Source organism: Loxodonta africana, chromosome 4 (genome assembly GCF_030014295.1).
Source record: "Loxodonta africana isolate mLoxAfr1 chromosome 4, mLoxAfr1.hap2, whole genome shotgun sequence".
In the NCBI taxonomy this organism is placed as follows: Eukaryota; Metazoa; Chordata; class Mammalia; order Proboscidea; family Elephantidae; genus Loxodonta; species Loxodonta africana.
The window spans coordinates 26,810,876-26,836,214 of NC_087345.1; the positions used below are offsets into that span (position 1 = coordinate 26,810,876).

At 42.2% G+C, this 25,339-nt stretch overlaps 1 protein-coding gene across 1 annotated transcript in view; it reads right to left on the reverse strand.

The window, feature by feature from the left end:
• STAB2 (stabilin 2) overlaps positions 1 to 25,339 on the reverse strand; it is a 216,585-nt gene that overhangs the window by 32,416 nt on the left and 158,830 nt on the right. The window contains exons 47-56 of the mRNA XM_064285120.1: positions 24,355 to 24,438; positions 21,252 to 21,398; positions 20,316 to 20,456; positions 19,119 to 19,178; positions 17,473 to 17,649; positions 16,128 to 16,217; positions 12,750 to 12,896; positions 11,403 to 11,459; positions 9,402 to 9,528; positions 6,476 to 6,625 (exon numbers count right to left, since the gene is read on the reverse strand). Coding sequence (XP_064141190.1) covers positions 6,476 to 6,625; positions 9,402 to 9,528; positions 11,403 to 11,459; positions 12,750 to 12,896; positions 16,128 to 16,217; positions 17,473 to 17,649; positions 19,119 to 19,178; positions 20,316 to 20,456; positions 21,252 to 21,398; positions 24,355 to 24,438 — 1,180 coding nt within the window. The remainder of the gene's footprint in view (positions 1 to 6,475; positions 6,626 to 9,401; positions 9,529 to 11,402; positions 11,460 to 12,749; positions 12,897 to 16,127; positions 16,218 to 17,472; positions 17,650 to 19,118; positions 19,179 to 20,315; positions 20,457 to 21,251; positions 21,399 to 24,354; positions 24,439 to 25,339) is intronic.

Below are 25,339 nucleotides of genomic sequence, written 5' to 3' on the forward strand. Positions count from 1 at the left end.
ATAAAGGGCAACCTTGTCTTGTTCCTGTTCTCAAGGGAATGTTTTCAGCCTCCCTCCACTGAGAACGATGTTGGCCATTGGTTTTGCATAGATGCCCTTTATTATGTTGAGAAATTTCCCTTCTATACCTATTGTATTGAGAGTTTTATCAGGAATGGGTTTTGAATTTTGTTGAATGCCTCTTCTGTGTCGATTGAGAGGATCATGTGATTCTTTTCTTTCCTTTTATTTATGTAGTGGATTACATTGATTGATTTTCTAATGTTGAACCATCCTTGCATAACTGGTACGAATCCTACTTGGTCATGCTGTATTACTTTTTTGATATGATGCTGAATTCTACTGGCTAGAATTTTGTTGAGAATTTTTGCATCTATATACATTAGAGATATTGGTCTGTAATTTTCTTTTTTTGTGGTGTCTTTGCCTGGTTTTGGTATCAGGGTTATGCTGGCTTCAGAGAATGAATTTGGAAATATTGCTTCCTTTTCTGTGTTCTGAAATAGTTTGAGTAGTACTGGTGTAAGCTCTTCTCTGAATGCTTGGTAGAATTCTCCAGTGAAGCCATCTGGGCCAGGTTTTTTTTTTTTTTTTTTGGTTAGGAGTTTTTTTTTTTCTTTTTAATTACCTTTTCAATCTCTTCTCTTATTATGGGTCTGTTTAGATTTTCAATGTCATTTTGTGTTAGTTTGGATAGGTAGGTGGCATAGTGGTTAAGTGCTACAGCTGCTAACCAAAGGGTCGGCAGTTTGAATCTGCCAGGCGCTCCTTGGAAACTCTATGGGGCAGTTCTACTCTGTCCTATAGGGTCGCTATGAGTCAGAATCGACTTGAGGGCACTGGGTTTTTGTTGTTGTTGTTGTTGGATAGGTAGTGTGTCTCTAGAAATTTGTCCATTTCCTCTAGGTTTTCAAATTTGTTACAGTACAGTTTTTCATAATACTCTGTTATGATCCTTTCTATTTCAGTTGGGTCTGTTTTATGACCCCCATTTCATTTCTTATTTGGGTTATTTGCATTCTCTCCTGTTTTTCTTTTGTAAATTTGGTCAGTGGTTTGTTGATCCTTTCAAAGAACCAACTTTTGGTTTTGCTGATCCTTTCTATTGTTTTTCTATTCTCTATTTCTGCTCTGATCTTTATTATTTCCTTTCTTCTGGTGGCTGTGGGCTTCTTTTTCTGTTCTCCTTCTATTTGTTCAAGTTGTGTAACTAATGTTTTGATTTTGTCCCTTCTTTTTTGATGTGTGCATCTAGCGCCATAAATTGACCTCTGAGGGCTGCCTTTGCTGTGTCCCAAAGGTTTTGGTATGATGTGTTTTCACTCTCATTTGATTCTAGGAACTCTTTGATTCCATCTTTGATTTCTTCTGTTACTCAGTGATTTTGAAGCAGGGTGTTATTCAGTTTCCATGTAATTGATTTTTTTTCCTTACTCTTCCGGTTGTTAATTTCTATTTTGATGGCATTGTGGTCAGAGAAGATACTTTGTATTATTTCAATGTTCTGGACTTTGTTGGGGATGGCTCTGTGGCCTAAGATGTGGTCTATTCTGGAGAACGTTCGTATGTACTGGAAAAGAATGTGTACTTTGCAGCTGTTGGGTGGAGTGTCCTATATACGTCCATGAGGTCAAGTTGGCTGATTGTGCTCTTTGGCTGTTCTGTATCTTTGTTGAGTTTCTTTCTAGATGTTCTGTCCTTTACTGAGAATGGTGTGTTGAAGTCGCCTACTATTATTGTGGAACTGTCAATTTCTGTTTTCAGTGGTGTTCGAGTTTGTTTACATATTTTGGAGCCCTGTCACAGGGTGCATAGATGTTTATTACGGTTAAGTCTTCATGATGGATCGTCCTTTTAATCATTATATAGTGCCCTTCTTTGTCTTTTACGGTGGGTATTGTTTTAAAGTCTATCTTATCTGAGATTAGTATTGCGACTCCTACTCTTTTTTGGTAGTTATTTGCTTGATATATTTTTTTCCATCCTTTGATTTTTAATAAATTTATATCTTTGTTTCCAAGGTGTGCCTCTTGTAGACAGCATATTGATGGATCCTGTTTTTTTTTGAATCCATTCTGTCACTCTGCATCTCTTTATGGGTGCATTTAGGCTGTTTACAGTGTTATTGATAAACCAAAACCAAACCCAGTGCCGTCGAGTCGATTCCAACTCATAGCGACCCTATGGGACAGAGTAGAACTGCGCCATAGAGTTTCCAAGGAGCACCTGGCAGATTCAAACTGCCGACCCTTTGGTTAGCAGCCGTAGCACTTAACCACTACACCACCAGGGTTTCCGTATTATTGATAGGTGTGAGTTTATTGCTGTCATTTTCTACTGCTTATTTTTTATTTTTTTTTTTTATGGTGCTAACATTTTCTTTGTTCCTCTTACTCTCCTGTGCTGAGTTGCTTTTGTTTGTGGATTTCTTTTTCATTTCGTTTTTGTAGATTTTGATTTTATTGAGATTTTAGGTTTTTCTTCATTTTGATGAGTAGATTTGTCAACTTTCTTTGTGATTACCTTGAAATTTACCCTTATCTTCCTAGGTTTGAGCCAGTCTATTATTACTTGGTATCGCCTTGCCTTCCTCTCCATTAGGAAGTTCTATACCTATACTGTTTATTCCCTCTTTTATTGTGCTGACGTTTTTGTCATTTACAGATTAACCTCTCTGGTTCCCTGTTGCGATCTTTTTGGTTTTGGATAGTCCTTGAGAGTTTGTTTCCTAGGTTGGTATCTGGCTGGTACAATCTTGCCTCCTAGATTAGGCTGTGGTCTGATGTTGTTTGTTCTCAGACCGAAGGACTGCCTTTAATAATTCTTGTAAGTTTAGTTTGGTTTTTACATATTCCCTTAGTTTCTGTTTATCTGGAAATGTCCTAATTTCATCATCATATTTGAATGAAAGTTTTGCATGATATATTATTCTTGGTTGGCAATTTTTTTCTTTCAAGGTTTTTGCCTTCTTGCCTGCATGGTTTCTGCCGAATAATCAGAGCTTAGTCTTATTGTTTCTCCTCTGTATGTGACTTTTTTTTTTCTTGAGCTGCTCTCAGGATTTTTTGTCTTTGGTTTTAGGGAGTGTGATTACAATATGCTTTGGTGTTTTTCTTTTGGGGTCTATCCTATATGGAGTTCGTTGAGCTTCTTGGGTGCTCAGCTTTCCATCATTCATGATATTAGGGAAGTTTCCTGTCAGCAATTCTTCAGTGATCTTCTCTGTGTTTTCCGTTTTCTCTCCCTGTTTTGGAATGCCAAGCACTCACAAATTTTTGCTTTTGATGGTATCCCACATAATTCTCAGGGTTTCTTCATTTTTCCTTTTTCTGATTTTTCCTCAAACAGAGTTGTATCCAAGTGTTTGTCTTCAGTTTCACTGATTCTGTCTTTCATTGTTTCATACCTGCTCCTCAGCCCTTCTATGACACTGTCCATTTCTGAAATCTTGTTGTTTGTCTTTTGGATTTCTAATTGTTGTTTTTATATGATTTGTAGTTGTCAGTTTATTTTGGCATTTTGTTCCTGTATTACTTTCCTGAATTGTTCCATTGTTTTGTCTGTATTTTCCATGAATTTGTCTGCCTTTTCCATAAGTTTGTCTATTTTTTCCTCATTTTTGTCTGCTTTTTGCTTCAAATCTTGGATTACTCTGAATATTAGAGGTTTGAATTCCCTGTCAGGTAGTTCTAGTGCCTTTTCTTCTACTGGAAAGACAGCTGGTGTTTTATTTTGGATGCTTACTGGAAACATCCTGTCCTGTTTTTAATATGTTTTGATATTGCCTGCTGTCTTTGGGACATTCAGTAGTTATTTTCTTCACTTCTTGATTGTAGATTTGTTTGTTTCATCCTGCTTTTTTGTTTTATTTGGTTATGTCTGAGCAGGTGGGCTGCGCATTCTTTGTTGTTTGCTTGTCTGTAGTCACAATACTTTTTACCTTCTTGTCCAGTAGGCAGGACCAGTCAATCAGCTATGGTGAAGCAGGGCAGGTCCAGCTGAAGGGGAGGGGCTGGGATGGATTTTTTGTGGGACACACTAGGGCCAACAGGGCAGGCCAGGAATCAGTGCTGGGCAGGTTCCAGTAGGCTATGCCTGTGCTCCTTGGGGGTGTGATGTTCAGTGGATGGTGTAGGTAGGCAGAAAACAGGCGGGAGGCTGTGCTGTGTGGAGCTAGTAGTGGTATGGGAACGAGGAGAGAGAGGAGAGAGAAACAGGAGCTAAAAACAAACAAGAAAGAAAGAAAAAAGAGTGCTAAGGGAGCTTACCTTCAGAGTAGAGAGAAAAGAATCCGAGATATGGAGAAAAGCAAAAAGGAAAAAGAAAGAAAAAAATAACTAGAAAAAAATTTGGAAAAGAAAAGAAAAGCCCCCAGGAGCCCCAGAGTCCCACTAGCGGGGCTGCTAAGACCGGGAAAGTGGCTCCCAGGCTGTACACTATAGCCTGACAAGGGGGGGTATTCAGGTGTTCGGGAGACAGGAAAAGAAGATAAGTGTAGAGAGAGGAGAACTGAGAAATGAAAGACAGAGAGGGAAAAAAGGGAGAGAAAAAAAAGAAAAAAATAAATGCCCCCAGGGATCCCACCTACGCAGCTGTGCAAATTGGGAGAGTGGTTCCTAAGCGGTACAGTGCAGCCCAGCTAAAAGGGGCTCCCAAGCTGCAAAAACAAAACAGAACGAAGCAAAGCAAAGCATAAAAAAGCCCCAGGGATCCCACCAGCTTAGTATCACCGCCTGGGGGAGTGGTTCCCCAGTTGAGCGTGGCTTCACAGCCTTTCAAGGAGAAGCAAAGATGGCACATGGAGCCAGGTACTCCAGAGAAAGGAGGGGGAGGTGGTAGGGGCACAGAAGAAACCAAAAGAGACAGAAAGAACCAGCAGCAGCTTAGGAGCCCGGCCAGTGTGGCCAGGGTGATTTCAAGCAGCCTGAGGCCAAAGCAGTTGCCTCCCGACCAGGAGACCGAGGCTGGCAGGAAGCAGAGGAGGCCAAAGAGGGGAGGAAGAAGGGGCGGGGGCGGATCAGGAAAGCCTATATTGCTCCTTACCGGGTGCTCTGTCTCCTCCTGGGAACTTTGTGAAGCTGCTTTCCCGTACTCCCTGTCCACTAGTCTCCGATGTGGGTGGGGCAAATCCAAGCAGCACAGATGCTGCAATTCCCGGCCGGCTGAGCCACCATAACCAGCCAGCAAGCTTGGAGGTAGAGCAGCGGGGAGAGAATGAGGGGTGGGAAAGCATGTGCTGCTGGTTACTGGGAGCCCTGTCTTCTGCTGGGAGTTCCCTGAGGCTGCTTTCTGTGCTCCCTGTCTGCGATCAGGACAGGAGACCAAGATGGCGAATCCGTGCTGCGCCAGCGGTGGGGCCCTTCGCAGGTATCTCTCCTTGCTCTCTGTTCTCTGTCAGTTTCTTACTCCATTCAGTGCTTGGCTGAGTTCTTTATCTCTTCATTTGACACTTCAGGTTCCAGGAATGACGTTTGTCTCTGTTTTACTTAGTTTTTCAGGTCTTTGCTATAGAGGGACAGGGTGGTGCTTCTGTCTACGGTGCCATGTTGGCTGGAAGCCACCAATGTAGCTATTTAAATTTAAACTGGTTAAAATTGAAAAATTTCCAGTGCTCAATAGCTATATGTAGGTAGGGGCTACCATCATGGACAGTGGGGTTGTAGAACCTTTCCGGCATTGCTGAGAGTTGATTGGACAGTACTTCTCTTGATATCCCCATGCCAGGCTCCCTCACCTCGTGAAGTCTGTACTCAAATGCTCCCTGCCCGAGATGTCTTCTAAAACAGTGCCTCTTTTCATTCTCTAGCCCCTTTGCTTGCATTCTTTTCTTAGTTTTAGCTCTTATAACTATTTTTGTTTCTCTAGTTTTTATCTGTCCCCTCCCTTTAAACATAAGCTCCTTGAGAGCTGGAATTTTTCTTTTTTCCTTCCACCACTTTCTTCTAGAACTTAGGACAATACCAGGTTTTTAAACAAGTCACTTACCCATTTTATGCCTTGGCTTTCTCATCTAGTAAGTGAGGATGATAATAATAGTACCTGCCTCAAAGAGTTGTTTTGAGGATTAAGTGAGGAAAATCTATATGCCTGGTACATAGTAAGACTCACTCATTCGATCAATCATCAAATAAGTAATTATATATGATATTTATATGCTAAATAAATGAATAAATAAATAACTGTCAGCTATCAATATTAGTAAATATCTGTTGGTTGAATGAATGTTGTTCAGCCACAGTTCGCCTTGGTGGCTGCAAGGGAGGTGAATTTCACTTCTAGAGGTGAGTGTTGTTCAGTGGGTGGAAACTGGGAATTCACCCAAGGAGGTAAGAAGCACACAGGGCAGGCAGATGGGAGGTGGGTGGCTGGGAGAAAGGGGAGGAAGGAAGCTTTTAGGTCAGATGGATGGTGTGGAGGAGGACAGGAAGCACACAGCTAAAACTAGTCTACAGCACAGGGAAAGGGTGCCACATACGCTGACAGTCAGGCCCGAATCTCCCTGGCCAGCACCGCTCGCATGCCGTCCCATTGAAGCCGATGTTGCATTGACACTCTCCTGTGGCCCAGTATTCATCGAGGCAGACACCCCGGTTATTGCATGGGGCATCTGGTCCTCCGGGACAGGCTGGAAGAGATGAAACTGTAGTGACTCAGCAGCCTCCCCAGACCCAGAGCAGCTCAGTGTCTTTGTAAATGGTGCTGCTAAACTGTCCTCAGCTGCAGATTCCAACATCCATTAGCCAAAAGGGACCATGGTCGTGGGTGTTGCTGGATGTTTAGGGCAAGCCACTGGCCTATGGGACACGAGTTTAAATGTATTTGATATGATTTTACCTTGGCGTGGGAATATACTGAACCATGCATTTTATTGGGGGTCAGGAGACCTGAATTTGAATAGATTTGACTGAGTAGTGAACTTGCTCTGAGCATCAGTTTTCTTAGCTCTAAATAATAATAACATGAGGGCAATGGTTGTTCAGTGGTAGAATTCTTTTTTTTATACACGGATTATTTTATTTAATTATCACAACCCCTAAGAGGTAAACCAAAAAACCAAACCCAGTGCCATTGAGTCAATTCCGACTCATAGTGACCCTATAGGACAGAGTAGAACTGCCCCATAGAGTTTCCAAGGAGCACCTGGTGGATTTGAACTGCAGACCCTTTGGTTAGCAGCCATAGCACTTAACCACTACACCACCAGGGTTTCCCCTAAGAGGTAGGTAGTAGTATTCTTTTTTCTTTTTTTATTATTATTGTGCTTTAAGTGAAAGTTTACAAATCAAGTCAGTCTCTTATACAAAAATTTATATACACCTTGCTACGTACTCCTAACAACAGCACTGGTTTTTTTTTTTTATGTACTCCTAGTTGCTCTCCTTCCAATGAGACAGCACACTCCTTTTCTCCACCCTGTATTCCCTGTGTCCATTCAGCCAGCTTTTGTCCCCCTCTGCCTTCTCATCTCCCCTCCAGACAGGAGCTGCCCTCGGTGGTAGAATTCTTGCCTCCCGCGCAGGAGATCTGGGTTTGATTTCTGACTGGTGTGCTTCGTGTGCAATCACCATCCGTCAGTGGAGGCTTGTGTGTTGCTATGATGCTAAACGTGTTTCAGCAGAGCTTCCAGACTAAGATGAACTAGGATGAAAAGCCTGGTGATCTCCTTTCAAAAATTAGCCAGTGAAAACCCTTAGATCACAATGGCCTGATCTGCAACCAATCATGGGATGGCATAGGACCAGGTATTGTTTTGTTCCATTTGCATGGGGTCACCATGAGTCAGCCGACTTAATGGCAGTAAATAACAATGATAAATAATAATGATGATGATGGTATCTGCATGACCTATGCTACGGAGTTCTTGTAAGGATCAAATGAGGTAACATAACTGAGAGCATTTTGAAAACGTGAAGTGCTAAACAAATATAAGGGATGGTGCTGATCTGTGTGTGAATGGTCTACACGTTAGTGATGGAGGGTGGAGGCTGGGTGACTGTATGGACTCTCAGCTCAGAATTTCCTTATCTAGACCACAGTGAATGGACGAGCACGCACAATAATGAAAAGCATGGCTTCTGGACATAGACTGTGGAATCTTGTGTCTTAGTCTTTCTGTGCCTCAGTTTTCTCACCTGTTAAATGGGATAACAATTGAACCTACTTCCTAGGGGTTGTTGTGAAGATGAAATGAATTGATATACAGTCGATTCTTATTATTCATAGTAGTTATGTCCTATAAAGTTGCCATGAACATTGAATTAATGAATACCAAACCATCGTTCCTGGGGAAATATAGGGTTCATCAATTGATCCATACATAAACTTTTATATGTATTTCTGTTGAAAGACTCCTTATTTAATATACATTGTTCATTAGCATTGAACTCACAGTCAACAGCACTATAATTCATGCACAAAAGTGTGAAAAATATGGCACAAATAGACCGTGAAAGGGACACTTGTTTACACTGTAAGAGCTTTTTGTACGTCCATAAATGACCACAAAAGTGCTGCAAGGATTGATTTTGGGGTTACAAATAAACTTAGTGAGTAGGCAAATTTTCAAACATGGAATCTGCAAATAATGATTGTATATGTGATATATATGGGAAGTAGACAATAAATGTGCCTACTTAGAACAATGTGTGGCACACGTAAGTGCTATGTAAGTGTTATGATGCTCATTGTTAATGTATCATTGGCTGCAAGTTGTATCTAGACACACAGGTTTCAGGATATGCCTAAATACCCTTTGGCAGAGGAGCCCTTTCCTGGAGAAATAAGAGCAGTAAGGCAATGCTATACAGCCCATCACAGGGAGTTTTCAGGAAATTATGACCCACACATGTCATCTCAGTGTATCACCTTGCCAAGGTAGAATCATATCAGATGCATTTAAGCTCCTGTGCTTATCAGTATCATGGACATTGTACAGCATCAAAAATGAAATATTTGGTGTTTTTAGCACCATGGGAAAATGTCTATGCTATAAAGTTAAGCAAAAGAGCCTGACCCACAATTCAATATACCCGTTGATTCTGACTCGTAGCGACCCTATAGGACAGAGTAAAACTGCCCATGGAGTTTCCAGGGAGTGCCTGGTGGATTCAAACTGCTGACCATTTATTTGGTTAGCAGCTGTAGCGCTTAACCACTATGCCACCAGAGTTTCCACAATTCAATATATACACCATAAAATCTCAACTCGGTTAAAAGGAAAATGCACCAAAAGAAAACAGTAGAAGGAAAGATACAAAATTCTTCAGAACGATTGCTTTTAGGTTGGGGAAATCACTGAGACATGTTTCCCTCCACCTCTTTATACTTTTCGGTACTTTCAAATGCGGTACCCTGAGTGTACAATCCTTTCAGAATTGCGAGGCGGGAAGAGGTGCCCTCACCCTGACAGTCTCGCCCGAAGTACCCCTTGCAGCACCTGGGGAGCTGCACCACCATGATGCACTGCTGCTGGCAGCCTTCCACGTTCCTCTTGAAGGGCAGGTTGTAGAGACATTTCTGCTTCACACCCTAAAGGACACAGAGAGTGAGCTATCCCTCCATCTTCCATCCAACTCTGGGTCTTGGTCTCTAGTCTGCCCCCTGGTGGAGGATTCCGGTTTCAATCCTGGTGGCGTAGTGTTATGTGCTCCAACTGCTAACCAAAAGGTCAGGCAGTTCTAATCCACCAGGCGCTCCTCGAAAACTCTATGGGATAGTTCTACTCTGTCTTACAGGGTCGCTATGAGTCGGCATCGACTCAACGGCAACGGGTTTGTTTTGAAGTTGAAAACGGATCTCTGGTGGCTCAGTGTTTAAGAGCTTGGTCGCTAACCAAAAGGTCGGCAGTTGGAATTCACCAGCAGCTCCTGGAAACCCTATGGGGCAGTTCTGCTCTGTTCTGTAGGGTCACTATGAGTAGGAATTCACCCGACGCAACAGGTTTGGCTTTTTGTGTGTGTGTGTGTGTGGTTTAAGTTGAAAACAGGACTTTCAATGGCCATGAGTCTTTCTTTCACAAGGCAGTTCTTTTTGTAGGGGAGTCTATAGGCAAAGGTGGAAGCAATGTTACTGTAAAGGTGGGGAGGGGTCAGAGCTAGAATCCATAGGAAGAAGGTTTCTTCTCCCTCTTAAGAGGAAGGACTTGCTGACCCTTACTTACAGCTGCTTGCAAATGGTGTGGTTGTGTGGGTGCAGTGGCTTCCCATCATGGATACCAGTAATACTGGTTGCCGTTGAGTCAATTCCGATTCATGGTCCAGAACCTTACTCCAAAGAGTTTTCAATGGCTAATTTTCCAGAAGTAGATTGCCAGGCCTTTCTTTTGAGGCACCTCTAGGTTAGCAGCCAAGTGTATTCACCATTTGCACCACCCAGGGACTCCTCCCAACATGGAAAGTGTTGAGTTAAAGGTTGGCAAGGCCCAAAACCATCCGCAGGAGGGTCTGAGTTACACTTTGTTTTGTAAGAGTTTTTACTAGTAGAGTACAGGAGAATGGGAAGAGCTTGGCTTCAGCTAATATTTAAGGAACTCTGGCTATGTGGAGCCCTGGTGGTGCACTGGTTAAAAGTTCGGCTGCAAACCAAAAGGTCAGCAGTTCAAATCCACCAGCTGCTCCTTGGAAACCCTATGGGGCAGTTCTATTCTGTCTTATACGGTCACTATGAGTTGGAATCGACTCAACAACATTCTCCCCCACCTCTGGGCTATGTACCAGGTTCTGTATCCACATTTTAAAATTTACTTTTCCTAATAACCTCATACAGAATTGTCATTATTTTCATTTTACAGAGGCAAAAAGTGATAGATTATGTGACTTGCTAAGGACTAAGGACTACCCACTGGAATTTAATCCCACACCTGTGACTCCAATTTCATTGACTTAACTATTACTCTATATTGTTTTCTGGACCCTAATCTAACTTTTCTCCTTACTAGCTGTGTGGCTTAAGCTAATTGCTTAGTCTCTCTGAGACTCATTGTCTCATAAGTAAAGTGGAACCAGTAATAGCACCCCTTGAGTGTTATGATGAGGAATAGAACTAATATATGTAAAGAGCCTAGCACAGAGCCTGGGACATGGACAGCAGCCAACAAAATGTAGCCAGTATTTTTTTAATGATAATTATCTTTGAAGTCCCTTTTAGGTCTACAACCCCATGACTTTTCTGGACAGTTCCTGTAAGATGAGTAGGGGATTGGTAGGTTGCCTGGGCTGAGAATGTCCATTTCTGATGCCATGGGCTTGATTGTTGGGAAAAAATTACATAAATTATAGTTCTACAGTGCACTGAAGATGTACATATACATCCCCCCCCCGCCACAAACTTACACCAGCAGACTGGGGTATGATAATGAAATGAACTTACTGCTCTCTGAACAATATTACTGTATTCATAGTTACCTTTGATTTGCTTCCCCTTGGGCAGGCGGGAGTACTGACACAGCTCCCACAACTTCCCTAGTATGAAAGAAAAGCAACACTGAACCATCTAGAACATTGGAAAACACAAGAAACTGCTCTTGGTTAAAACCTGGATGGGCTAATTAAGGACTTAATCTTGATTAAGGTTGGGCTATGATCAAGAATACAAAAATAAAATACACTGGAACTCTGCCATGGAGAGTTCTGAAGGTCTGTCTTGGGCCTAACTCCTTTGCTGTGGTTCTTTGAGGGCACAAATTCCCTGTTACAAAGAGCAGGACCCTGGCAGTGTCATGCAGGTATATTGTATAATGGCAGTGGGAAATGTGGATACATGTGTCAGTTCCATTATAAATTAGCTGTGATACTTTTGGCCAAGACTTGTATTCTTTGATTCTTAGTTCTATGATCTATAAAATAGAGATGATAATAATTCTTGCTCCTATTTGATCTGCAGGGGATTGGTATATGTGTGTGGGGGAATGATCCATTGAAAAAATGTGTGTGAATATACTTTGGAAATTATAAAGGTCACAACCCCTACAGCAGAAGAGACAATTGGTTTCATCTCTTACTTTGGCTGACTGGTTTCCTAAAAATCTGGGGCATTTATTGAGTGCTTACTAGGTGCCAGGTACTGATATCAATTGGTGTCAGATTTTGCCATGTAAAATCACGTCACCTCTTTAAGACTCAATTTCCAAATAAACAAAGGAGCTGATGATAACTACTTCCAAGATTATTGTGAGGGTAAAAAAGTGAGCATGGAGCAAAATGGCTGGTCCAAAGGTGGTACTCAATAACTAGGTGCTGGATGGATGAATGATGTGAAATGTGAAAATGCCTAGCATGGTGCATGGCCCATGGATGTTCAGTCAATGTTGTTGAATGAACAGATAAAGGAATGGAAGTGTAGGTGGCATATATTAGATTGAATCATATGAAATTGCCATTTTTGTAGGTAAAAAATGGTCAAATATGGCAATTTCATATGACTTAATCTTGCAGAAACTAAAAAAATGGTTGTTGAAAGAATGAGTGAATGACTAAATGGATGGATGGATTTGCAAATGACTCATGGTTGGTATCCAATGACTGTTTCCTTAATGATGAAGGCATTAATGGATGGGTGGGCAGGTGTGCCAGGCCTGTGTAGAGCTAAGTAGATGCTCATTAATTCTGAAGTCACTTGGCTCTCAGACCTCTTGGGTTCTGGGCTCACTGAGGACCAGCCCTTAGTGGTTCCATGACAGAATTCACTGTGTATCATAAAGACTGTTCTTTGACCCAGGGTTCCCTTATTAGAGTGTTGTTTTTGCAACTAACCGAGATATTGAAACTAGCAAAAGTGTCACAGCGGCCCCCCAGCGTGGGGTCGATTAGCAGACAGTCGATGCCATAGGCCACACCCAGATCAAACAGCAGGTTCCGCTGCACAATTCTGCATGTTTGTCCGTTCAGAAAGAGCTCGCCCTGAGAGAGAGAGAGAGAAGACAGTCAACAATCCTTCTCAATCTTCTCTTCTTTCCAGGCCATGTTATGTGACCAGCACCTGTAAGACTCAGAAAGAGCTGAAAACAAAAACAAAAAACAAAAAAAGCCCAAAATGAACACTGAGTGCTTATGATGTACCAGCTACTGTTCTAAGTGTTTTACCTGTGCAAAATCTTTTAATTCTCAACGTAGGATGTAGATACTATTATTAGTATGCCAATTTTGTTGTTGTTAGTTGTCATAAAGTTAGCTCCTACTCATGGTAACCTTATGTATAACAGAATGAAATGCTGCCCGGCCTTGCGCCATCATGGCAATTGCTATGTTTGAGCCCATCGTTGTAGCCACTGTATCAATCCATCTCATGGAGTGTCTCCCTTATTTTTGCTGAACCTCCACTTTACCAAACATGATGTCCTTCTCCAGGGATTGGTCCCTCCTGATGATGCGCCCAAAGACAGCAAGACGAAGTCTTGCCATCCTCACTCTAGGGAAGGTGTACTTCCTCTAAGAGTGATTTGTTCTTTGATTTTACAGGTGAGGAATCTGAGGCAGTGAGGGCTTGAGAAACTTGCCCGAGGTCACACAGCCAGTAATGATTGGTGCAGGCATTCACATCCAAGCAGTTGGCCTCCAAGCCTACTCTCTTGACCACTCTGCAACACTGCCTCTCCCAAGGTAGAAGCGTGGGCAGTGGGGGTGACAGGGAGGAGTAGGGTTGACTGGCTACAGTTCAGGATAAACCTTGCTGACGTACGCACCTCATGTGCAGTAACTGAGTTTTCTTATTTAGTGCCAGCACCTAGCAAAGCTCTTGGTACAACTTTTGAAAATATACAAGTGATGGGCTTTAACTTTACAATGACAATAATAATAATAATTACTTATTTTTCACATGTACCAGGCATTGTCCAAACCGTGCTTTAGGTACATGATTTCACTTAATGCTTGCAGTAAATCTAGGGCTTCCTTCCCCAAGGTCACTCAGGTAATAAGTTGATGGACATATCCCTCCCCCAACTCCCAAAGAAGTAAAATGTTTTTAGGAAGTCCTGTGAAAAGAAAAAAAGATAAACCTCAACATCTGTTTACTGATGGAATGGACATAGTGTGACTAGTGGAACGAACACCTGAAAAGTGTGATTGAAGCCCTGATGCTTCACTTCCTTGCTGCGTGAACATGGGCAAGCCCCTGAACTTCTCCAGGGTTTGTATTTTTCGACCAGGTAAGTAGTGTTAATAATTCTTAATGTATGTTGTTCTTGTTAGGTGCTGTTGGGTTGGTCCCAGCTCATAGCGACCCTGTGTACAACAGAATGAAACACTGCTCGATGCTGCACTAGCCTCACAATCGTTGTTATGGTTGAGCCTGTTGTTGCTGTCACTGTGTTAATCCATTTTGTTGAGGGTCTTCCTCTTTTCCGCTGACCCTCTACTTTACCAAGCATGATGTCCTTCTCCAGGGACTGGTTCTGCCTGATAATATGTCCAAAGCATGTGAGATGAAGACTTGCTGTTCTTGCTTCTAGTGAGTATTCTGGCTGTACTTCTTTCAAGACAGATTTGTTTGTTCTTCTGGCAGTTCATGGTGCATTCAGTATTCTTCCCCAATGCCTTAATTCAAAAGCATCAATTCTTCTTTGGTCTTCCTTTTTCATTTTCTAACTTTCACATGCATATGAGGGGATTGAAATCACCATGGCTTGGGTCAGGCATACCTTAGTCCTTAAAGTGACATCTTCGCTTTTTAGTACTTTAAAGAGGTCTTTTGTAGCCAATTTGCCCAATGCAATGTGTTGTTTGATTTCTTGACTGCTGCTTCCATGGATGCTAATTGTGGATTCTAGTGAAATGAAATTCTTGACAACTTCAGTCTTTTCTCTGTTTATCATGATGTTGCTTATTGTCCAATTGTGAGGATTTCTGTTTTATGTTGAAGTGTAATTCATACTGAAGGCATACAGTAAGTGCTTCAAGTCCTCTTCACTTTCAGCAAGCAAGGTTGTGTCATCTGCATAACGCAGGTTGTTAATGAGTCTTCCTCCAATCCTGATGCCCCATTCATCTCCATATAGTCCAGCTTCTTGGATTATTTGCTAAGCATACATTTCTTTATGTATATAATTCTTAATGTATAGGGTTATTATAAAAATCAAACTAAACAGTCTGTTGCAAAGTGTTCTGAAAATTAAATGTCCACCGAACACTCTCATACGTCGTCTCTGATAGGTGTCCACCTTGGTTTATAGAGATGGCACAGCTGATCTCAAGAGTGCAGGTACATTGGGATAACCTAGAAGTTGGAAGGTAAAGATGCTGACACTCTTCAATTTAGTGTAAATTCAGTGCAATTCCAATCCAAACCTCAAAGGGATTCTTGTCATGAGATGTAAGTGTAATGCTGTATGGGACTTCTCAGAAGGTTCTTTAAAGGGAATTGACGCATTTGGGGGATGCATCCCTTTTGCCTTCCTCCTCCTCTTTCCTGGAACATAGACATGATGGCTGGAGCTCCAGTAGCCATTTTGGACGTCGAGGTGACTTTGAGGCTGAAACCATGTGCTGCAGAGCAGAAAAATAGAAGGCACTCCCCCACGCAGCTGCCACACTAGACCTGGGTTGGCTACCTCCAGGTTTCCTTTACAAGAGAGAGTCAATTCTTGTGTATTTAAGCCATTGCCATTTTGGGGTTTCCATTTTATGCAGTTGAACTAGTCCTATCAGACCCATTCATCATATGGAATTATGGCAAGGTAGACTTGTTGAGGAACTAGCCAGGGAAGGAGAAAATTGCAAACTTGCTCTCTGTTGGCTGATCTAGCAGGGATAGCCAAGTAAGAGGGTTGGGAGTGAGGCCATGCTAGGGCTGAGAAGGAAAAGAAAGCAATGCCAGTGAAATTCCTGCTTCAGGGAAGTGTCTCACACTGGAAAATAAATGTTCTATCCCCCCCCCAACCCCAACTAATCTGTAAGTGACTCTCCACGAGTATAGGGGGCTCGCTGCCACCTGTGACAAGGGCTTAGGCTGGCACGGTCTTATGAGGTTTTTCATACCCACTTACGTACTTTAAGAGGACATACCCCTGAAGGCAGTGAGAGAAGCCAGTAAGGCTGGCTGTAAATGGAGGAAAAAATGAACTCCTTGAAGAAGCATGGCTAGGGAAGTGGCTTGTGAATGTGTCCCAGGCCCACCTGATTGACGGTACTTACAATCTCACTGCTAGCTCCACACTTCACACTCAACTCCGAGCCTTGCAGAGTCTTCCAGGCAGCAGATCTGGGGAGATCCACTGCTAAAACCTGTAGAAGCAATGGTGCCATGTTAATATCCTAAGTTTGAGCTGAAGAGGGGCCCAAAGGACCTTTGCCAAGAAACCAAATTCAGATGCATGTTTTTCCAAGAGTTATAGTGATTTCAGCTTTAAAATGACAACAAGTATAATAAGAAAGTAGAGGAATCATGGAATGGGTTGTCTAGGAGGTTGGAATTTCCTTCTGAAGGGCAAGTCTCAGCTAGCTAGTTTGGGTTCACTAGCCCTTCCATCCCCTTGTCTATGCTTGGGAGTCCATGGAAGGCGATATGTTGGTGTATGAAGCTGGTAACAGGAACAGTAGTTTAAGTGCTGGGAAATGGCATTGGATGTTACGAATTAACCAAAGTTAGGGCTTTTGGAATTCTTGGACTTGACAGACTCACTCCTGGAGAAAAACACGGGCCCTGGTTGAGGACCCAGAGTGACAGAGTTTTAGCAAGAGCTTCTATGTTCCTACGTGGCCTTGCTTCCCTGATCACAGTTGATCCCAGATGATTAATCAGATCTTTGCCTGAACATTATGGAATTGGGAGAGAAAGAGTTCATCTGGAAAAGCTTGGGAACTGTTGCCAGCAGCCATTTCACATGGCAAGAGTAAAAGCTAATCTGTAGTACAAGAAAAGCGTCATGCTCTTGGGTATGGGTTAAAGTTAGAAAGATAATAATAATGGCGGTCCCAAGAAGCAGAAGCAAGCCTGTGAGCTTCGGGGAACCCAGGAAGTCTTTGCTTTCTCTCTCCTGACCTCCTGTAGAAGTCTAGATGAGCAGTACCTCTTTCTGCCATAGAGATATTTAGGAAGGCTTGGGGGCTACTTTCTCAAGGAGGCAGAGATTGGAGTGATGTATCTACCAGCCAAGGAATACCAAAGATTGCTTGGAGCCACCAGAAGCTAGGAAGAGGCACGGAAGGATTCTTGGGAGGGAGCATGGCCCTGCCCAAACCTTGATTTCAGAATTCTACCTTCCAGAACTGTGACAGAACAAATACCTGATGTTTTAAGCCACGCTGTTTGTGGAAATTTGTTATGGCAGCCCTTGGAAACTAATACACAAGGTAAGGGTGTATCTTCTCCTTGAGGTCAATTGACTCTGGCCAGTCAGAGGAAGACACAGTGGGTGTGGGGGTGCTCAGGCTTTCCTCCCACCACACTCTGACTATTCCTGGGCTGCAGTGTCTTGGTGTCTGGATTTTATCACTTGTGGGCCATTCCTGTACTCACTTCTGCATGAAAACAAAATACCTTGGAATCTCGGATCACATGGAACTTCAAGTACTCCTTCAGCTTGTCCTTGTTCTCTTGGTTGAAGAGGAAGTCCTGTTGTTGAGTGGGTAAGGCTTGGAGAGCTTGGTCCGTGGGCCAGAAGAGAGTGACCGGGATGTGGATGGGATCAGTGATGAGATTCAGCAAGCCGGCATCCTGAAACACAGTAAACAGCCCTGTGTGGCACGTGCACACCCAATGCAGCAGAGCCCTGCTATGTGGGTGGGCGTCTCTGAGGACCAAAGGAAGGCAGAGGGCCCCTGTGTGCTCTGTCCCAGGTTTACTGGGACTCTGGCAGGTGCAAAAGTGACATAGCTGGAAAACAAAAGTTCATCATACTCCAGCCTTTTGGACTCACATTTTCTTAGAAAGCAAAGAAGTGGACCAAATTCTAGCCTTTTGCTAAATAGGAAAATAAACTTGAGTATCTTTTCTTTTCTACTACTCCTACCCAAATATTTAGTTTCTGGAGACCAGCTTAGTATTTTTCTCATATTTCATTAAAAAAAATGAAACTTACATAATATTGACATATTCCTGTATAATTGTAAGAATTCTGGATCATATATACCCCAAAAGAAATGACCAGATGAATGGGGAAGAATTATTCTGAGAGTCTTCTATAGACCAGGTGCATTGCATACATTTTTTTTCCTTTCAATCTTTCCAACAATCCTATTACGTTGGCTTTATTATCCCCTTCTTGGAGACTCAGAGAAGTTTTCTAACTTTCCATGAAATCTCGTGTTTCACCAGACCTTAGTGCACAGGTGTGGGCATGACTATAAGGTTTTGGGGTTGGGCGGGAAGGCAAAGATTACCTGTCTGTGACATCCTTGGAGATTCTAATTTCGAACAACTAGCAGTCTTCATTTCTACAATGCTTCCTTGGGAGTCTGAGATCCAGACCATTTTGGGAACCACTGGTCCAGTGTGGAGGTTTATACAGTGTGCTTTGGGGGACCCCAGTGTTCTTAAAGCCCTTTGGAGACTTCTCGGTGTTTGTTGGGGGGAAGGGAGCCTCAGAAGACTCTGGCCTTCTCCTCCCTGGCTCTCCTCTACAATCTGTTTTTTGAACAGAAAGTTTCTCTACTCAATTTGTGGGAACAGTTTTTGAAGTCAGAAAGATATGGTTGTGAATTCTATTTCTACCTGTCTCATAGGAGGCATAGATTCCCTAATTCTCTACCTCAGCTTCCCCATCTCTACAATGGGGTTGAAAATTCCTACTTCCCAGGCTCCTTGGTAGGAGGACTGAATCACAGAGGTAAAGTACCTGCTACAGGGACCAGCATGTGCTAGTTCTGTTCCCTTCCCCCAACCTCAAATACTTCAGTTTCTAACTCAGTCAATGTACATTATCCATCTGAACAAACCACTCAACATTTTGAGCCTGGAGTAAAAGAGAATGACTTTGCTCTCCAGAAACACAGGACTTCCCCACATAAATCCCATGACAGTTGATTGGTGCCAAAAAACAAAACAAAACAAAACAAAACAAATAAACACGACAACAACAGAAATAACGAACTCAAACCCCCAAAACCAAAATAAAAACCAACCCCCCAAAAATTCAGGTAGATAATCCCGAGTTAACTTCTCTCCTAGGTTTTTTTTTTTTTTACCTGTATTAAGTTGCTAAATTTGGTGTAGCCATGGTTTTTTGCCACTGTCGTAAGATTTTGCTGCAAAGATAGTAAGAATGAGAATGGTACCTTTCTTCATATGTTTCACAAAGCACTTGAACAAAAGCTCAACTGAGTAAAATAAAGGGAAACATGACCGGTACTGTAGATTGCTTATTACCACCCATTCTACCTCTGTGCTACCCATGACTTTCTGCATTAAAGATGCTGGAAAGCTGAGCACAACGTTTTCTCAGACTCCCTTGCAGCTAGAGTTCCATAGGTTAAATAGAGTCCACCAAGCAGAAGCACTTGTCAAGACTTGATGGTGGAAGGAAACAACCTAAGGCAATAATGGTTGCTAGCAGGGAGATCAGATCTTCTGGCAAGCACGATGGTGGAGGCATCTGGTGTCCAGTCTCTAGCGTCCGAGAAGGTGAGGCTAGAGCAGGTGTTCTCTCCTTGCAGGCATCCCTGAGATGCTTTGTTACCAGCTGTGTGGCACCTGAGTTAAGCGCTGGCCTTCCAAGAGATTTATTGATACTAAATCTCCTTTTTGTCTAAGCTAGGCATAATGGATTCTGTTGTTGGCAATGAAGAATCCTGACCAACAGTAATAAATAATCATAAAAGTTAAAATTGTCTTTTCCCATCAATTGAGAAAGAGCTTTACTCCAGGGTTAGTTTTATATAATTATATATCTGTGATAACCCACTGCTGTCAAGTCAATTCTGACTCATAGCGACCCTGTAGGGCAGAGTAGAGCTGCCCCACAGGGTTTCCAAGAAGCGGCTGGTGGATTCAAACTGCCAACCTTTTGGTTAGCAGCCAAGCTCTTAACCACTGTGCCACCAGGGCTCATATAAGTCAGAATTGACTTGACAGCAATGGGTTTGTTTGTTTTTAATGTCTGTGATATGATAGCTCTCTCTCTCTCCCTGCCCTCCAAATCTGTGCAAGACCACTAGCCCTTTTGGATACTTAAAAAAATACTTATAAAATCCATTTATCTATTAGAAAACAGGCTTTTACTTATTTACTTCTTACTAAGAATAATGTTTACTAGGCTTTTAATGACAGCTTCAGATTGAAGCAGCAAAATTAAAATGTTTCAAATAAAGCCTCAAAATCAGAATTAAGATAATAATGTATTCTGGCTCATCCCATGCTGAGCATACATCAGTGAGTTTACCCACCAGAATCCTTCCAGAGGCATCTCTGGGGGCGATAAGCAAGTTTTTTGGGGAAAGTAACTTGTCTATGATGTGGATGACTCCGTTGGTACTGATGATATCACTGGATATGACCTTAGTATCATTATTTAAATACACTGTGTCCTGAAATCAACCAAAACAGAAAAAAAGAAATGAACACACAGAGAAATAGACACAAAACCGATTCTTCCAGAATGCCACAGTAACACGTTAACTCATCATGAAAGTGAACGACATTTAAGTAGAGCTGTGGGCAAAATCTGAAGACCTAAGTCACTCAAGAATCTTAGTATTATTTTTATTATTAAAAAAATGAGGCAAGAATGTATTTTTCACCCAGAAAGTTTAACAGTAAATGATTGATTGAAACAGTCATTTCACTGTGATTCTCAAATTTGAAATAAATAAGCATATCAAAATTGGCTTCTCTTCAACATGTGTGTCTCCCCTACTTTTTCTCCTTTACAATGAATTCTACAGCCACCATTTGTCTTCATTTCAGGGAGGGACAGGACCAGCATGGCCAAGTGGCTTTGATCAAAAGCTTTCCTCTTTCTCCATCTTCTGTCCAATGAATGCCACCAAAAGTAGTTCCAATGACTGCCTGGAGCGGCCCTACCTCTGAAGGTGGATTCCAGATCTAATATTTACTCACTCCGTGACCTTGGACAAGTTACTTAACCTCTCTGAGCTCATTTTCCTTTTTTGTAAATTGGGAATAACAATAGAATCTATATTATGGGGCTGTTTTGAGGATTAAATGAACTAGTACATATCCAATACTTAGAATAGCCTGGCATATAGAAATCACTCAACATAGGTTAGTTGTTATTAATCATTATTGCTGTCTTACTCTGAGGAAGAGGAGGGGAGAGGGCCCAAGGAGAGTGAGTACCTTCCTTAGGTTGCCTCACTTACCTGAGAGACAGAGATGGCAATCGACTCCCCTTGGAGGGAAGTTGCATTTGGGGTCAGTTTCAGGTTTTCCAGAAGCAGCTGGTGGCAGGCGATCACATGATACCGAAGAACCTGGGGCATTACGCCCTGTTTGTCCCAGTCTGCAACCTGCAACAGATCAGGGGGTCCATGAGCTTTTTGTTCCAACCTTCCCTTGGGATCTCCTCTCTTGCATCCTCTCCCCTGCATCTCTCTCCCCACCCAGGCCCTGGGAAGTGGATGCTCAAGGTTGGCTTGTGGTCAGGGTTACAGGCTAGAGGCTGTCAGGCAAGAGAGAGAAAGTGGCTTTTTAGTTCCCTGCCTTCCTCCATTGCAGAATCTCAGAGCAGAGGCAACTTGGAGTTCTCTAGTCCAGCATTTCCCAACACGCCTTCTAAGGACCACAAATCTGATGAGGTGCCACTTGAAAAAAAAGGTTTTTCTGTGATGTATGTTGGGAAACACTGCATGGTACATCCCCCTCCTGGAGAAGTGCCAGGGCCAGATTGAAACCTTTAATATGGAAAAGATTGCAATGCTTCTGTGTTTGTAAATCAAAACACAAATGATATTAGCCATAAAGTAAGTGTAATAAAAATTCCACAAAGTTTTGTTTCCCGATAACGCTTCAGATGCTTTTTTTTTTTTTTGAACTATGAAATTCTTTCAAAAATTATTTTTGGATCTTGCTTTTGCTGGTGTCCAAAATGTGTGCATAGAAGGGAGGTATGTGGGTGGTGAAGAAAACCAGCACTGGAGCCAGGTTTGAGGCCTAGTTCCACCACTTGCTAGTCATGTGACCTTGGGAAAGTTGCTTCCCTCAATGTCATCAGTGGTAAAATTGGGATAATAATAGTACTTATCTTACAGGGTTGTCATTAGAATTAAATGGGTTAATCTAAGTCAGGCATTCAGAACGGTGCCTGGCATACTTAATGAATGTCAGCTATTGTTAATGGGTAATCCAGTATGAAGCATCCTCATGAACAGCAAAGGCTCTGAGAAGTCCTGAAAAAGAGAACTGGCTTAAATATCCTTAATCCAGTTCTCTCTCTCTCTCCCTTTTTGTCTGTTTGTGTTCTTCTCAAAAGGGGAGAACGTGCTTGGCTTTTCTCGAAGTAAAAAAATTGAAGAAAAATTCATCTCTACTTGCAATATTGAAGGATTCTAGGCGGAAAATATTAAACACATCAAGAGAAGATGGAAGGCATACAACAGAGTTGCTATACCAAAAAGAATCAGTTGACTTTCAAGCATTTCAGGAGGAAGCATATGACCAGGAACGAATGGTATTGAAGGAAGAGGTCCAAGCTGCACTGAAGGCATTGGTGAAAACAAGGCTTCAGGAATTGACGGAATACCAATTGAGATGTTTAAACAAACAGATGCAGCACTGGAAGTGCTCACTCATCTATGCCAAGAAATTTGGAAGACAGCTACCCGGCCAACCAACTGGAAGAGATCCATATTTATGCCAATTTCCAAGAAAGGTGATCCAACCAAATGTGGAAATTATCAAACAATATCATTGATATTGCACGCAGGTAAAATTTTGCTGAAGATCATTCAAAAGTGGCTGCAGCAGCACATGGACAGAGAAGTGCCAGAAATTCAAGCCGAATTCAGAAGAGGATGTGGAACCAGGGATATCATTGCTGATGTCAGATGGATCCTGGCTGAAAGCAGAGACTACCAGAAAGAGGTTTACGTGCGTTCTTTTGACTATGCAAAGGCATTCGACTGTGTGGATCATAACAAATTATAGGTAACATCACAAAGAATGGGAATTCCAGAACACTTAATTGTACTCACGAGGAAGCTGTACATAGATCAAGAGGCAGCTGTTTAAACAGAACAAGGGGATACTGCATGGTTTAAAGCCAGGAAAGGTGTGCGTGAGTGTTGTATCCTTTCACCATACCTATTCGATCTGTATGCTGAGAAAAATAATCTGAGAAACTGGACTATATGAAGAAGAATGGGGCATCAGGATTGGAGGAAGACTCATTAACAACCTGTGTTATACAGATGACACAACCTTGCTTACTGAAAGTGAAGAGGACTTGAAGCACTTACTGATGAAGATCAAAGACTACAGCCTTCAGTATGGATTACATCTCAACATAAAGAAAACAAAAATCCTCACAACTGAACCGATAAGCAACATTATGATGAATGGAGAAAAGACTGAAGTTGTAAAGATTTCATTTTCTTGGATCCACAATCAACACCCATGGAAACAGCAGTTAAGAAATCAAAAGACACATTGCATTGGGCAAATCTGCTGCAAAAGACATCTTTAAAGTGTTAAAAAGCAAAGACTTCACCTTGAAGGTTAAGGTACGCCTGACCTAAGCCATGTTGTTTTCAATTGCCTCATATGCATGCGGAAGCTGGACAATGAATAAGGAGGACTGAAGAAGAATTGACCCCTTTGAATTGTGGTGTTGGCAAAGAATATCGAATATACCTTGGACTGCCAAAAGAACAAACAAATCTGTCTTGGAAAAAGTACAGCCAGAATGCTTCTTAGAAGCAAAATGGCGAGACTACATCTCACATACTTTGGACATGTTATCAGGAGGGATCAGTCCCTGGCAAAGGATATCATGCTTGGTAAAGTAAGGGTTAGTGAAAAAAAGGAAGACCTTCAATGAGATGGATTGACACAGTGGCTGCAACAATGGGCTCAAGCATGGCAACAGTTGTGAGGATGGTGCAGGACTGGGCAGTGTTTCATTCTGTTGTACATAGGGTCACCATGAGTTGGAACTTTCTTGACGGTACCTAACACCACCAAACGGGAGCTTTGGATCACTTGGGAATTATTGATCGTCTCCAACCTCCTACCCAATTCACAATATACTTTAGAGTGTCTCTGGCCAGTGGTTACCCCAAATCCGCTTGGATGCTTTCCCTGACAGGGAATCCCTATACCCAGAGACAGCCTCTTTCATTGATGGTCAGCTCCAGCTGATTATAATTCCGCTGTCCAGAAATGTCTCCAGTGTGGGTTCCAAGATGAGGCCCAAAGACTGTGTTCCGGCCCCAGATTTCCTCCACCTGCCCACTGCCACGTGCTTACCCGGGCTTCCTTGTCAAAGGCTGCTGATAAAGGTGCAAAGACGGTGAAGGGGCCTGGGCCAACCAGGTCTCGCACAGAATGCTCCTGAGGAAAGAAGGGGAGGGGCCCCATGTTACTTACTTAATATAGAGACAGGGCTGAAACAATAGCAGAAAGACAGAGAGAGAGAGAGAGAGGTGGTTGCAAAAGGGAGCGATAACTGGGTGAGATCTGTGTTTAGTCTTCGATTCAAATTCAAACCCAGATTCTCTGTCGTTAAACAGCGATGTTTATTTTTCTGGCTAGAAATCAATGTGTTTATTTTATCAAAGATTTTGAAAACGCAGAATAAAGAAAAAAATAACTACTATAGTCTTCCTACCCAGAATTAACCCCTGTATTTTTAGGTATTCTTGTCCAGTGTTTCTTCTACATATAAATATTTTACATAATTGGGATAGTAATATAAATATAAATAATAAGATGATTTACTTAACTGTTCTAAATATCTTCTTGCCAATTCTAAGCTCATATGGCTATCTATATTCTAGTTTTTTAAAAAATAATTTTATTCTTAGAGTTTTTTAATAGGTTATTCTTCAATAAAGGAGCCCTGGTGGTACAGTGGTACAGTGGTACAGTGGTTAAAGCACTTAGCTGCTAACCGAAAGATCAGGGGTTCGAACCCACCAGCTGCTCTGTGGGAGAAAGATGTGGCAGTCTGCTTCCATAAGGATTATGGCCTTGGACACTCTATGGGGCAGTTCTACTCTGTCCTCTATGGTCTGAGTCAGAATCGACTCGACGGCAACGGGTGTTCAGTATATCTGGGACTTATTCAGATGTATAATGTGCAGAAAGATCTAATGTCATATTTGCACCCAAAGGCAGCCATTGGCCCAGTAATGCATCTGTTCCCCAGTAGTGTGACGGGATTTTTTTCATATACTACATTCTGAAAAAAAAAACAAACAAAAAAACTCGTTGCCTTTGAGTCAATTACGAC